Raw genomic sequence first — 14,561 nt, 5'->3', positions numbered from 1 at the left:
CACGTTTTGAATTCATTTTCTTTACATTTTGCACTGTTGTTGACAGAACTTTTTTTGAACACATTAAGTTTGTATTTATTAAAAGATGCTTAATTGAACAAAGTAACTGTGAAATCTGTCTTTGAAAAAGTCAGCAAAGATGTGTTAAGCATAACAGAATGATGCATAGAAGTAATTTAAACACTATAGAAAGGCAGGCTCAGTACCATTTAGAGAATGCACACAATGTACGATATGAGTAAATGAATATGAGCAGAAAAAGCTGCTTACCAATACAGTTTATACTCCCTGTCTACTATTCAATAATTGCCTTACATTTTTAGTCCACAATGAGAACAATTTACCACAGGGTAGTAAATTGCAGAGTACAGTACAAAGGGAAATTTTAATGAATATGGATATGAATACAAAATTTACTATATAAAGTAGTAATAAAATACCAATAATAAAAAGAAGATAATGAATGACATTAAATGCAATGCACTCATTTTATACATTGTTTTTTATTGCAAGGGTATTCAAATACTGCTCACATTTGGTGGTGGCTGTACATATACGAAACTGACAACGTCTGCTCGTTTTAATCTTTTGTTTTCAGTGGACTATATTCATAAAATAAAGCGAAGTCAGCCATTACAGTTTCGGAAATGAACTTAGAAATACTGAGGCTTGCCACAGTGTTGCACAGTAACAATGGTGAAAAAGATAAGGCAGTTTTGTTTAGTGTCTCACAGGATAAAAGTTATGTACACCTTTGAGGACAGCACCTTTGACTTATTTGTCATGAGGTGTTTGTGAGAAAACTACCAACGTGAACTTAGTTCCTACCATGCCGCCAATTAGTGTCACTATAATGATGAAATAGAATGGTAATCGGTCAGTTTTTGACATGATTTCGTGTTTATGTTAGTTGTACTACGGCTTACAGTGTGCAAGTTCACGCTGGGGTCACTCAGTTATATGAAATCCAATGATCGCCTTTCGCGCCATTCCAGACTCACAGGGCGGAAGTTTGTTGAGTCATGTGACATACAATCGCCCACAACTTTCGCGCCACCACGAAAGCCCGCCTCTCCCTACTGAAAGAAGCGACACAATTGGCTGCTGCAGACGTCAGACTCGCGCCACTTCTTGCATCGCGACTGGGGAGAACCGCAAGCTGCAAGTGAATGAATACTGGTCTCCGGTGATTGCGAAGTAACTAAACCGTGTATTTAAACTGTTTTTTGGTCCGCTGGTGTCTTAGGATTTTGGAATCAAGTTATCTCACCTGAGGGTAGACGTGTGCAGCCATGGCTCGTAAGGATTATGCAGCAGAGAAAGGTAATGGGTCAACATTCACAATAACGGCATGGCAGCAACAGGTTGGCCTAAATGACTAAACTTTTAACTGAATGTGCTCTCTGAAATGCCCTTTGGGAACATAAATTGGTGAATGCATATCATGGAGTACGCTGGGTATGAAGTCAGCTAGTTTAACGTTAAGCAATCTTATTTCATTGTGTTAGTGCAGCCCGATATAGGTATTCAGTCACTCTTCTGATAAAGTTGACGTTACATTGTCGTTTTCCCCTTAGCATTAATGTTACTTCATTTATACAACACTGGAAATAGTGTATGTTAGTATAGTCTATAGTATTTACTGTACAATAGACCATATTATACTTTGAAGTTGCACTAACTTTTCTGAACGCTAGCTAACTTCTTCGGAAGTAATGAAGCATTGTCTGTGAGCCTGTGACTACGGTGACCCGGATGGATCCGCTTAAACAAAGGAGCAGGCGCCACAAGCACATGTTCAACAACAACTGCAACGTAGTAACACAAATTAATGATGGCTGAACGGAATTTCCTAGTAACAATATATTAGATAGTTGGCATGACATACTCCTTTTACTCTTTAACACGTATCGTTGCCATTTCAACTGGCAACGCACCGCACAATAAAGCATTTTGAGGATAGTACAACGTCAGGTAGTGGGTGATGCGTTCACAAACACATGTTTGTAAAGTTACTAAGCCCACGTTATTTAGACTCAACTTCGTGTTAGCTAACAATGACGTTCTCAAATAAAAGGAAGCGTTACGCGATTACTTGTTGTATTGTGTGAAAATACACGTAAGTTAATTTTTTTTTAGACCAAAACGTAAATGAGTGAAGCTGTGGTTTTTATGTTGTATCTTATCCACAGTTATTTAGACAGTTTAAGCGTCTTGGAGGTAGTCTCCCGCTTACGTTACATATCCACAAACCTTTGCTAGCTGCTCCAGCCTATGTTAACGTTATGCTAGCATATTGTTAGCTAAGTAGCTCTCTTTAGTGACTGTCAGTTACACAAGTGAACGCACCATTTTGTACCGTTTTAACGTAATACCGACTGGTTAGGTAGACTATTGGCCCCGTGCCTTGCTGAAAGGCCCCATTACCAGGCAGGTTTATGTCGGGGTTTGACTCCACGCAAATGGGGCGCAAATACTGTTTCAATGTTGTGCAGACCATAATGTCCATAATGTGTAGTCTTGCCTGTAACGCGAATTGTTAATTTAACATAATAAAGTATGAACTACTTTCGCTTTGAATTTCAGTCGCTTAACCAGTATGGCTCCGTGACAAATAATTTGGCTATTATTTTTTCCCTCTGCTTAAAACCGAAACTTTACTATGACCTAATCCCTTTTCCAATCTGGGAATTGTTTAGTTAGAAGTTTTGGGGATTGGGATCAATCGTCGGAAACCTTCATCGCTTCATTTATTAGGGACCTCTCATCGCTTTGTGATGACATTTAGAGCAGTAGCGTAGTTGATAATGATGGAGCTATGTTATGTTCCACACAGTTTAGCTAAGCTAGCGTTAGAAGATGGCTGGCCACGGTTTGAAAACAACAGCCAGGACTATTTTTAAGAGCGGATGGGACGCGGATGGATATGCCAGTGACAAGGCACAAAAGCCATGTGCTGCTTTGTTTACAATAACATCCTCGAACAGAGAAATAATAAACCACAGCTGCAGTTTTTCTGCTACACCGTTAAAGTAAGTGGAGTATTTTAATCGCCGCGCTTGCACTAGTTTCGTTTCTAGTAACGTGGAATTGTATATTCTTAGTAGTTGTGGCTCTTTCGAGAAGTGAGGGATATTTTCTCTACCAAAAAAAATGGACACTGAACTGAGCGCGACTGTTGTTGTATTTACATTCTTACCCTGAAGCTATCTGCTGCGTAGCCTCACTTATTTCTCTCTGAAACTGTAATACTATGTACACTCGAGCGGAATTTGGTTCGTGTAGCACATCGGTGGCAGTTTGTGCTCTACTGTAGGCAATAGTGACTCATCGAGATTACAGGATGCCATGTTACTCAACAAAGGGGGTCGTCGCAGGACAACAAATTAGCTCCCAGTCTCTAGGCCCACTGGTGGTGGTGCTAATCAACATTTTCAGCTTTTAAACTTACAAACTATCCTTAATATTCAAACACATGAAACCGTAGCATCAGTAAACAATAAGTCCTTTGTCTGTGTGTGTGTATATATATGGCTAACAAAAAACCACCACCCAGTGTCTGCTGCATGTGGCCTGTGTTTTTCTGCTTAGAAACAGTCCTGAAGGTGTTTTTGTTTGTGTTTTGCAGACAAATGCAAAAGGTTCCTGCAGGAGTTTTACTCGGAGGATGACAATGGGAAGAAGGTGTTCAAATATGGAGCTCAACTTGTAAGTGTAGTAAACAAATGGTAAATGGGCTTAGCTTTCTGAGCTGGCTCTTGTGGCCTTGATTTTAATATTTAATATTGCTGACTGATAGATGACATTGACATTATTACAGAAACCTGAATAAATCAGTTGGGAAAAATAAGTATTGATTGGCCGGATGTTGATGCCAATTTAAAAACTTATCTTTTGTCCCATTTGATAAGATTTTTAGCCACTTTTTGTCTTTTTGGACAGTAGCAACACTTGATGCACCCCTGTGGCTTAAGGGTTACGAAGCTACCTTTTGACAGCCACATCAGGATTACTAGAGCCTGGATGTTTTTAATGCACTTCTCTCAATCTTTTCACTATCACTGTCTAATAAAGGAATAGAACGTCGGGAAAGATATTTTTTTTCAAAAACAACCTTTTCAAATGATTGAATGATGAATAAATGAATGAATTGCTTTGTCCCCCCGAATGATTGCTGATTTACAACTGGCATATGACTTTCAGAGTTATTTAGTCTAACGTAATGGCAAAGCTAGTTATTGCCTCAGTGTTCTTCAAATAACTGTACTACAGGACCACATAATAACCTTGTATCTTGTTGCAGCCAAGTTTGTGGATGTGTTGCTGTGTCTTTGTCTGCACACATACGGCTCAATAACAAAACAAAGTGGTGTAATGAACTAGCTTGTGTAATTACTTGTCTGTGTATACAGGTGGCACTGGCCCACAGAGAGCAGGTGTCTCTCTTTGTGGAATTGGACGATGTGGCTGAAGAAGACCCCGAGCTGGTTGAGAGCATCTGTGAGAATGCAAAGCGCTACACGGGCCTGTTTGCTGACGCTGTGCACGAGCTGCTGCCAGAGTACAAAGAAAGAGATGTATGTTTGTACAGTTTATCCTGTATAGTTTTATAGTATAGTACAAATATCAGCTGTAATAATAAACTATAATCAATGTCTAAAAGCTTCCTGCAGGAGTTTAACTCAGTTTTATAAGTAAATATAGTGTGTGGCTCATCTCTAGCTCTGGTACTTCCATTATATATAAGAATGCAAAAACACTTTGGTTATATCCAGGTTGTGGCCAAAGATTCTTTGGACGTGTACATTGAGCACAGGCTGATGATGGAACAGAGGGGTCGCGACCCTGCAGACACCCGAGACCCTCGTAACCAGTACCCACCTGAACTCATGAGGAGATTGTAAGTTGAATCTGAGTCATGGTTCAGTTTTATTAGCACATTTCCGTTATTTGATAACAGCACAAATGTCTCACAGACTTCATCTTCCGTCCACAGCGAGATGTACTTCAAGCCTCCGACCACCACTAAACCCAAAGTGGTGCGTGATGTACGAGCGGACAGCATTGGGAATCTGGTGACGGTTCGAGGAATAGTGACCCGCGCCACTGAGGTCAAACCAATGATGGCTGTCGCTACGTACACATGTGACCTGTGTGGTGCAGAGACATATCAACCAGTAAGATTGGTTTTAGTCCTGTAATCATTTAGATCCTGTGACAGTTGGGGCTGTACCGAATGGTTCGAGCTTCTGTCATTATGTTGATGTGAATTCCAGGTCAGCATTTGATAGATGAGAGTTCTCACCACTCAGTGGTTCACATCTGATTTTTATTCCAGGTCAGAGGTCCAGAGTGATTGATGATAACAAAATATTATTAGAACAATTAATGTCACATTTCTTGTAATTTGGTCAGCACATAACTGAGAAGGGCGGGGCTGTTAGTCCATATTTATGTCTGACTTATTATATTCTTACAACTATATTTACATTAGTTTGTAGAAATTGTGTCCTAGAGAAAACAGGACATTATTTATCTGTGATTTAGTAAAAACACTCGGTTAATGTTGCCATGTCAACCGTAGACATTGTGATGAACTTCAGTGATATCTGCTGCTTTACCTTTGAAGCACAGCTCCACTCGCTCAGCAGAGCAGCTCTTGTTGGTGCATATGATCTGTGGCACAGTAACCTTCAGTGTTGATAGGCTGTTGCTCATGATTCTAACCAATCGGATAGCTCAGGAAGACTACAGAGAGGCAGCTGTATCAGAGCACTACATACGAGTATATTAAGATGGGTTTATTTAGGTAAAGCTGACCAGTTTTATTCATTAAGGAAATTTGATTTAATAAGAAAAGACCGACTCATCCCTGAATCAAGGATTTTTATTATTTATTTGGGTGGTGATGTCTAAAATATTAAGACAGGCATTCAGGCGTCATTCCAAACCTCAAAGGAAGCTTTGAATGTCACTGCAGTACAGCCCCAGTGACAATACATACATTTATCATACATACAGTCCCTCATGGTGTTTTTTTTTGTCCTTCAGATCCAGTCTCCGTCCTTCATGCCCCTCATCATGTGTCCCAGCCAAGAGTGTGTCACCAACAAATCTGGAGGTCGACTCTACCTGCAGACCAGAGGCTCCAAATTTATCAAGTTCCAGGAGCTGCGTATTCAGGAACATGTAAGGAACCGTATCCAAGAAAGGTTGGCTCGCTGTTGCCATAGATCGTGTTGATTTTCTGACAAGTTTCTTCCGTTATCCTGCAGAGTGACCAAGTGCCAGTCGGTAATATTCCAAGGAGCATGTCTGTGTTCGCCCGTGGAGAAAACACACGTCTCGCCCAGCCAGGAGACCATGTAGCCATCACCGGAGTCTTCCTCCCGCTTCTGCGCACAGGCTTCAAGCAGGCTGTTCAGGTACGTGACTTTTGACCTGAATTTAGGGTTTGTGTGTTTTAACCCACACAGAGCTCAAACCTATCTGAAGACATCCAATCTGTGGCAGGAACTTTGTTCAGCGTTGGTATGTGAGATGCGTGGATCTCTAACCTATACTGATTTGGTCATTTCAGGGTCTGCTGTCAGAAACGTACCTGGAGGCCCACAGCATCACACTCATGAACAAGACAGAGGACGATGAGCTCGGCAACGACGAGCTGACCGATGAGGAGCTGCGTGGCATCACAGGTTGGTGCCTGGATTTGAATAACACCCAACTTTATTAACCGGTGCGAAAACCTGATGCTGCTGATAATTTGTTTCTTTTAGCAGCTGAAGTGGTTCTATTTTGTGTTTCAGATGAAGGGTTTTATGAAAAACTAGCTGGCTCAATAGCACCAGAGATCTATGGACATGAAGATGTCAAAAAGGCTCTGCTCCTGCTGCTGGTTGGAGGAGTGGAACAAGCACCTAAAGGCATGAAAATCAGAGGTGAGCACTAAATGTTAAATGTTGACATCACATGCATATCACCATCGCCTGTCTTCTATCTGTGGAGCATTTCTCAAAAACAAAGCATCTGCCTTTATGAAATCTTGTAAAAACTGCAACACTCTTCCTGTTTTGGCTTTTTTTCCCCCTTAAGGCAACATAAACATCTGCCTGATGGGAGACCCAGGAGTTGCCAAGTCCCAGCTGCTGTCCTACATTGACCGTCTGGCTCCTCGAAGTGAGTGCAGTCCTGTCTGTGGGAGTAAAAGTCCTGCGTCTGGTTTAATATTTTATCCAGTCAGGCATTCTCTTTCCATTAAGGCTTAGATGGTCAAATATTAACTTTTGATGTGCTTTTCTGAGTAGAGTGTAAAGGCTGTTTTTTGATGCCAGGTTATAGACACTCGACTCATAAAACAACAAAGCAAGCACAGCTAGTTTCCGCTTTGATTGACAGCCTGTTAACAGTGTCTGAATGTCGTATTAGGCATTGTCTTCCATCTTAAAAGCAAAATGCATGCTTTGACCTCTTTCTTCTGTCCCCTCTCTTTTCAGGCCAGTACACAACAGGTCGTGGTTCGTCTGGTGTTGGGCTGACTGCAGCAGTGATGCGTGACCCCCTGACTGGAGAAATGACCCTGGAAGGTGGAGCCTTGGTGCTGGCCGATCAGGGCATCTGCTGCATCGATGAGTTTGACAAGATGGCCGACGCTGACCGCACAGCCATCCATGAGGTGATGGAGCAGCAGACCATCTCCATCGCTAAGGTAAAGCCAACCTCACTTTCATTACTCCAACTGGTGGCTTAATTAGGCTAATTAGTTATGTTCAAATCTAATGCCTGTGTCGCATCAGTAATGTTCCTCCCTCCTCTCCAGGCCGGCATCATGACCTCCCTCAACGCTCGTTGCTCCATTCTAGCAGCAGCCAACCCCGCCTATGGCCGTTACAATCCCCGGAAGAGCATTGAGCAGAACATTCAGCTGCCGGCCGCTCTGCTCTCCCGTTTCGACCTGCTCTGGCTGATCCAGGACAAGCCGGACGCCGACGCCGACCTGCGTCTGGCCCAGCACATCACCTATGTCCACCAGCACAGCCGCCAGCCGCCCACGCACTTCACACCCATCGACATGAAGCTGATGAGGTACAAATTTGTTCCAGATTTGCTCAATATTAATATCTTTTAACATGTTAGAGCAGGCCATTTTCCCACATACCAGCTATACACTAGGAAACATTGTCTTAACAAATATCTGAAATGTCCCCTCAGGCGTTACATCACTGTTTGTAAGAAGCGGCAGCCTGTGGTGCCCGAGTCACTGGCTGACTACATCACTGCTGCCTATGTAGAGATGAGGAAAGAGGCCCGTGTCAGCAAAGACACCACCTTCACCTCTGCCCGTACCCTCCTCTCCATCCTCCGTCTGTCCACGGCCCTGGTGAGAACTACACCTCAACTCTAGTGAGCCGTGGGTTTGCTGGGACCTCACACGAATCACTAATAATACAAACCTCAACAGGGCTATATTTCTTTTGTCAGATGTAAGAGCTTGATTACACAGATTCTTTTTACTCATATTACAATAATATGCCATTATTACAATATTTCTCTGTTTATATATTTGCTGTTGTTAATCGAGTTTAAGTATGATGATCATCCTTGTGTCTTCATCAATAGTCCTGTGTGTGATAAAGTGCTTACAGTGCAGGTAGTGATGATAACCTGGCCTACTGCAGTGTGAGCACTTCTCTCCCACGCTGGACGAAAGATCACCTGAACACTGGACACACATTCATCATTCCTCAGCATGACTCTGCAGCATCTCAGATGGACATGTGTATCTGTGATATATTGTGTTCTTGGCTTTCTAAAAGAGGCTCATATATCCTGAACTGTGTGTTTTATGGTCTGGTGTCATCTCGGCCTCTGGCTGTTAAAAGTGCTGTTTGTGCAGGTAGCAGTCATCCACCTACTGCAAAACCAGCACTTCAGGCAGACAGAAGGCAAAACCAGCACTTCAGGCAGACAGTACGACAGCGTGTTGCACGCAAATGTCCACACCACAAGGGGGCAAACTGCAAAATCCCTGTGTGAAAGAAACGGCTCTACTTGCAGTGCTGATGATTTAAAAGCTGTATCATTTGCACCACACCTGCACATCAGCTGGACTCTGCATTGTTTCAGATGCTACAATTTTTTTTTATCTGTGTAACCACCCGAGTGGGCTGCAGAAAATATTTGTCTGATCGCGGCCAGCTTTGCAGGGTGGGCAGTCAGCCTGCGTGCGTTTGGAGCCGCTGTGCAAACCCATGCAAAGCTGATTGTGGTCAGAACGGTCATCAGAAGGTCTACATGAATGTCTAATTCAGGTCCTCTGACAGCATTTGTCTTTGTTTTCATGTCAACCTGTAGAGAGACTAGCTGGTGTTGAGAGGCGGAGACTTGGGCAATTGCCGGCCTTCCCAGAGGGCATTGCACTTGTCTCGGTCTGACAGTGCCGGCACAGCGCAGCCTTCATGATTAAGACAAAACAAAATTTCCACTATGCTGCACATTCACTTCACCTTATTCCATCTCAAACCACAAACTCCACTTCTGTTGCCTTTCTGCAGGCTCGCCTCCGCATGATGGAGACTGTGGAGAAGGAAGACGTCAATGAGGCAATGAGACTGATGGAGATGTCCAAGGATTCACTACAAGCCGACAAGTCCAGCACCACAAGGTTAGTGTTAACACTGGGTGGTGTTCTTCAGCTCCACCTGCACAAAACTGGAGTGACCGGATGTGGCCCGACGCAGAACCCCCCTTTATGAGTTCCTCATATGCCTGTAAGAGTAGCTGCGTATCCTGGAGGAAGCTGTAAAACCTCTGTGTGTGTGGTGTTGTTTTTTTTTTTTATGGAGCTCTGTTAACACGGCAGCGTGTTCAGAGGCAGCCTGGTGACGTGTTCACACCCCTAAACCTGTATACTGTTCTCCAGGCAGTGCTTTAAAATTCCCAGAAGGCATTTTGTAACAATGGCAGGGAAAGAAATGCCATGTCTCTGCATTTAAAACATCAGACCGAAATGTTTTTAACATCCAAAGGGAATAAAATCTTACCTTATCACAGAAAGTTGGATAATAAGGTTAATATCACACTCATGTCTTTATGTTGAGAATGAAGTCTTAGGCAGAAGAGGGTTAGCTTAGCATAAAGACTGAAGTCAGGGAAATGGCTAGCCTCACTATCCAAAAGGTGACAAAATCCACCTACAAACACATCAAAGTTCACTAATTAACACGTTAAGTCTGGCTAATCATACAAAAACTAAACTGTAAAAATGACAAATTGTAGTTTTGGGGTGTTGTGTTCCAGACAGACACGAGTGGTAGCTGTCCTCAACTGAAACTGAATAACTGAATATTCCTTTAAAAGAATACTCCCTTTCTACAGCTTCCATTTTAAAAAACTGACCCTCACCTTTGAATCAATGCAATGAAAGTCAAACATTCTTCCTTGAAGTCTCAAAACAACTCTTACTACTTTGTGTTCAGGGCTCAGCGCCCGGCCGACGTCATCTTCTCTCTGGTGCGCGAGCTCTCTACGGAGGGCGTGGCGGGCCGCGGTGGAGCTGGTGGGGTGGTTCGCATGGCTGAGGCGGAGCAGCGTTGCGTGTCTCGTGGCTTCACCCCCGCCCAGTTCCAGGAGGCCTTGGAGGAGTACGAGGAGCTGAACGTGTGGCAGGTCAACCAGGCCCGCACCCGCATCACCTTTGTCTGAAGAACGCGCGGCACATATTCATGAGGGGAAGACTCTTTATTGTTGGCTTTCTACAGACTCGTCCTGGGCTCTTCGTTTTTCCTCCTTCTGTATTTGGTGACACAAGTCGAGCAGAATGTGGACATTTTTTAAGCATGAGCGTTTGCAAGAATTCTGCTGTTGGAGGCCCGTAGCTTTTTATGTTAAGAAGTAAAGTCGCTTGTAAATATGTATGTCAGATCTTGGGGTTGAGTAGCATCTGCAGTTTAGAGCTTAAAGCTTCCAGTCTCTTTGACACAAAGCATTTCTGTACATTTTATACGCTGAATTACATATAACTATGGCAAGATACGATTAACATTGAGTCTTGTTTTGTCACAGTAAAAATAAATTGATGGTTCAATACTGTGCTGTATGTGGTTCATTTAGACTCCAGTGTGCACACGAAGTGGAACAAAGAAGCTTAAGTGTGCCACAGTCACCTCTGAACACCTGGTTTGTTGCTGGAGCCGCCTTGTTGACATAATTGCTGCGTTCAGGGACACGTCTTGCTTGTAAAACACACAAACATACAGGCTTGCAACATGTGATTATTTTCATTTGGTCTATAAAACATCTGTAATTTCCTGAAAGCCCAAGGCTATGTCTTCAAATATGAATTATTAGTGTATGGCTTAAATAGTTTTCAGTATTGTTTAATGTAGAGCTTGTTTCCTGATTAGTCATTTACTCTAAAAATGTCAGATTTAAGCTCCAAGGGCACAAGATTCAAATGGTTTCACATAAGAAAAAAGTTAAAAATCTTCTCAAGATGTTTAAACTTTGTCATGTTGCTTCTCAAATGTGTAATTGATCAGCAGATGATTAATTTATCTACCAACCAAAAGTGGTTTACTGCAATTGTTTCTTGTATTTGTCACAGTGTATAATGTGAACATCACCTCAACACTGCTGTTTTTCGTGGGTGATAGTTGAATGTTGGAAAACATGCATTAAGTATATGGTATGTAGCTCATGTTAGCATGATGGCATCCAATAAGAATGCAGCCTCAGTCTAATATTAAGAGTTTCACGTGTGTTGGTGAACATGCCAAGACACAGAAGAAGCCCCTTTGTTGCTCAGTGAGTCGATAACCTAGAAAAGCAGATGTTTCTCTGTGTGAAAACAACCACCTTTTGGAGCTGACAGTTTCAGAAATCTCATTCTAGATGTACATCTAAGGCTGTGCGGGTTGTCATCTGTAATTTTTACTGTAATTCTGGCTGAGATATTGTGTTAGTCGGCAGCATTTTCCCCTCCGTTGCAGTTGTCCCAGCAGGTGATGCTTTCCTCCCAAACTTAATGGGGAGTTTCCATTTGAAGTCTGTCCTCTTTACGGCCTCGCTGCTTAAAGTGCAGGGGCTTTTATTCCTAATTGGCGCCAAAGGCCCCATATTAAACGGTATTAAAAGAGAGGTGGAGACAGGATTTTGGTCTCAAAGTTAGTGGAGTCCCATTGGACAGAAGATAATGTTTCAGGAGGTCCGACAGAGAGGCGAGTATTTAACCCACTCGGCCCTGTTTGTGCAGTGAAGACAGCTTCCTGAGCCAGGTGAGTGAAACATTCTCAGATGATTTTGGTCATTCTGTGTTGACGGTGCTGCTTAAGTGCATTTAATTCAGATCAATGTTTCCACTTCTTCTCCTGTTGCTGCTTTGTGTTACATTTAGAGGAAAGTTTGCTTTACTTTTTCCATTATCTCTTATATATTTAAATGTGTGAAATGTGAAAAGTCCCCATTGTGCCCTTTAAAACGTGTCTTCTTTGTGAGCAGTGCTTTATGAATGTTCTGAAAAGATTAGAAATCATACTTCTTCAAACTTGCCATGACGCACTTCTCTGTTGGCTACAGGGGTTCGAGATGATTTCCTCGTTACGGATGGCGGGGACACTCTGCTGTCTGATGTTGCTCCCAGGTCAGTTCTGATTCTTTAAATGTACGACTGCAAAACAAAAAAAGTGTCCGAAACGTAATAATAACATCCATCACATGACTTGTCTTCTCTTCCAGGCCTGCTGGAGGCCAAATCTTTGCTGAGTGCCCTCACGCAGGAAGGTAAGTTCAGATGTGAAATAACTTCAGCATCAACTTCATCATATAAAGCGCTGAGCTTCATCTCCTCTTTTAACAGAGATGGTCCCCGTCAGTCATGTTAGTCTGGACTCAGAGAGAGCAAACGGCTTTCTGACGTACCCCAGACCGAAGCGCAGTGCAGACCCCAGGTGGTACAGAGGAAACCCAGACTTCCAGGCTTACTACCGCTACTACAGCAGCATCGGACACACTGAGGGGGTAACACACTATACTCTGCATCTATATTACCTCTGAGGATAAGGGACGCGTTCGTATTCTTATTCTGGGAGACTCCAGTGAGAATTCAACACCTCATTCTGGTCGAATGACTTCCATAAGAATCATAAAAGCAGAAATTTGTCCTAAACTGAATTCATCCAGTGATTCTGGACAGTAAAGTTTGTTTTGTTTTTAAATATTACATTCAAACAAAAATTGGATTCCTGCTGTAAGGCAAAAAACATTTCCATATCACAGCAAATCACTCATTTAACATATTTTATGTCAAGTTTTATCCAAAATCCAAGAGTAAAAGAAAATTGTGAGGAATGTAACGCTTGACCGGGCTGATGCTCATTTGGAGGTGAGATTTTCCACCTTCTTTAGTGCTTCTGGGGTGCAGGGTGGAGACCGTCTTTCCTTGATTGGAGGGTGGATAGTAAAAAGCTTGCAGGAGATGAGGGGAGAGAGTTTGTGGGGAAGCTAGCGGACTCAAGTCAAGGATGTTCTGCTTCCACAACATCGGTCGGAGGTTTTAACCCGAAACTGTTGTGCTGTCCTGACTTTGATCTTCATTTTGCATTGAACAGTGCAGACAGCGTGTATGTTTGCACAATGAATTATAAGCTGTAAAATGTAGAAATAATATGTATCTTCCACGTTGATTAATTAAAGGCCTTCAAATGCGCCTTGCCTTTAATTTTTCTCTGTTTCCCTCTCAGCTCTATGAGATCGACAAGCTGCGGATGCTCTACCAGCAGATGAGGTACCTGGAGCACACCTATGGCCCCAACGCCTCCTATTTCCAGAGCAAACTGGGAGTGCCAGTGATCGCATGTGACCCAGCTACAGACAAGAAGTGCAAAGTCCCTCCTCCTCCTCCTCCACCTCCGATGAAAGGGGTCCCAAAGGCCACAGAGCCACCTCCTCCTCCTCCTCCTCCAGCCATCTCCCAGGCTGACGTCCTCTACCTGTGCAACAAGAAGGACCCCCTCTGCAAGCCCCACATTGTCTACCTGCCCTCTGGCGCCGTGCCTGTGCTCTGCGACCCCCGCAAACACCCCCACTGCACCCCCAAGAAAGCCGTTGAAGAACCAATCGCAGTACCCCAGCTTCCTCCCCCTCCACCAAAAAAGTCCGCCCCACCCCCTCCTCCACCTCCACCAGTCTTCGTCAAGAAGTCTCCCCCGGCCCCCATCCGCACCTTCAAGGGCATGGAGTACGACTGTGACCCCTACTGGGACCCCGACTGCCTGATCGACAACCCGCCCAGGCCCATTAAGGGGAAGGTTGTAGTGCCCCCACCGCCGCCACCCCCTCCTGTGGAGGAGGAAAAGAAAGAGGAGCCAGTGGAGGAGCCGGCTCCACCTGCTCCCATCGAGAAGAAAGTGCCCCTCTACCCTTACCCTTACTACTATCCAATGCCCTACAACCCCAGGGATGACCTGTACGACCCAGTCCGCTTCCAGTACCCACAGCCTGCAGCCTCTGCTGATGAGCCTGCAGAGGACAGTCAGTAAAACATCCAGGATGAGCAGGAGGAAAGG

At 43.7% G+C, this 14,561-nt stretch overlaps 2 protein-coding genes across 3 annotated transcripts; both read left to right on the top strand.

Annotated features, from left to right (window-relative positions):
• The first annotated feature begins 1,138 nt into the window (after positions 1–1,138).
• mcm7 (minichromosome maintenance complex component 7) lies at positions 1,139–11,088 on the top strand. 2 transcript variants are annotated; one of them, XM_070962549.1, is made up of 15 exons: positions 1,139–1,323; positions 3,629–3,708; positions 4,413–4,577; positions 4,776–4,900; positions 4,997–5,177; positions 6,052–6,189; positions 6,276–6,425; positions 6,581–6,695; positions 6,807–6,938; positions 7,093–7,176; positions 7,494–7,705; positions 7,817–8,082; positions 8,209–8,377; positions 9,552–9,661; positions 10,476–11,088. In XM_070962549.1, the coding sequence occupies exons 1-15, from the start codon at positions 1,293–1,295 to the stop codon at positions 10,699–10,701; spliced, it is 2,184 nt and encodes a 727-aa protein (XP_070818650.1). In that variant the 5' UTR covers positions 1,139–1,292; the 3' UTR covers positions 10,702–11,088. The 2 variants fall into 2 exon arrangements, with proteins under 2 accessions (XP_070818650.1, XP_070818651.1); XM_070962550.1 differs by lacking the exon at positions 1,139–1,323 and adding an exon at positions 2,919–3,032.
• Positions 11,089–12,582: 1,494 nt separating this feature from the next.
• On the top strand, positions 12,583–14,534 carry LOC139330959 (uncharacterized). The gene is made up of 4 exons (XM_070962192.1): positions 12,583–12,637; positions 12,733–12,781; positions 12,870–13,014; positions 13,737–14,534. The coding sequence occupies exons 1-4, from the start codon at positions 12,583–12,585 to the stop codon at positions 14,532–14,534; spliced, it is 1,047 nt and encodes a 348-aa protein (XP_070818293.1).
• The last annotated feature ends 27 nt before the right edge of the window (positions 14,535–14,561 follow it).

Source organism: Chaetodon trifascialis, chromosome 5 (assembly GCF_039877785.1).
Source record: "Chaetodon trifascialis isolate fChaTrf1 chromosome 5, fChaTrf1.hap1, whole genome shotgun sequence".
Lineage (NCBI taxonomy): Eukaryota > Metazoa > Chordata > Actinopteri > Chaetodontiformes > Chaetodontidae > Chaetodon > Chaetodon trifascialis.
The sequence above is the reverse complement of the archived record's forward strand: the minus strand, read 5'-3'. Positions and strand labels throughout refer to the sequence as shown.

Excerpts from the sequence above, each read along its gene's own strand:
- LOC139330959 (XM_070962192.1), top strand. The coding sequence starts at position 12,583 with ATGATTTCCTCGTTACGGATGGCGGGGACACTCTGCTGTCTGATGTTG. Across the intron at positions 12,638-12,732 it reads CTGTCTGATGTTGCTCCCAG|GCCTGCTGGAGGCCAAATCT; the intron begins GTCAGTTCTGAT and ends CTTCTCTTCCAG. Across the intron at positions 13,015-13,736 it reads GCATCGGACACACTGAGGGG|CTCTATGAGATCGACAAGCT; the intron begins GTAACACACTAT and ends TTTCCCTCTCAG.
- mcm7 (XM_070962549.1), top strand. The coding sequence starts at position 1,293 with ATGGCTCGTAAGGATTATGCAGCAGAGAAAG. Across the intron at positions 6,939-7,092 it reads TAAAGGCATGAAAATCAGAG|GCAACATAAACATCTGCCTG; the intron begins GTGAGCACTAAA and ends TTCCCCCTTAAG. Across the intron at positions 8,083-8,208 it reads ATCGACATGAAGCTGATGAG|GCGTTACATCACTGTTTGTA; the intron begins GTACAAATTTGT and ends ATGTCCCCTCAG.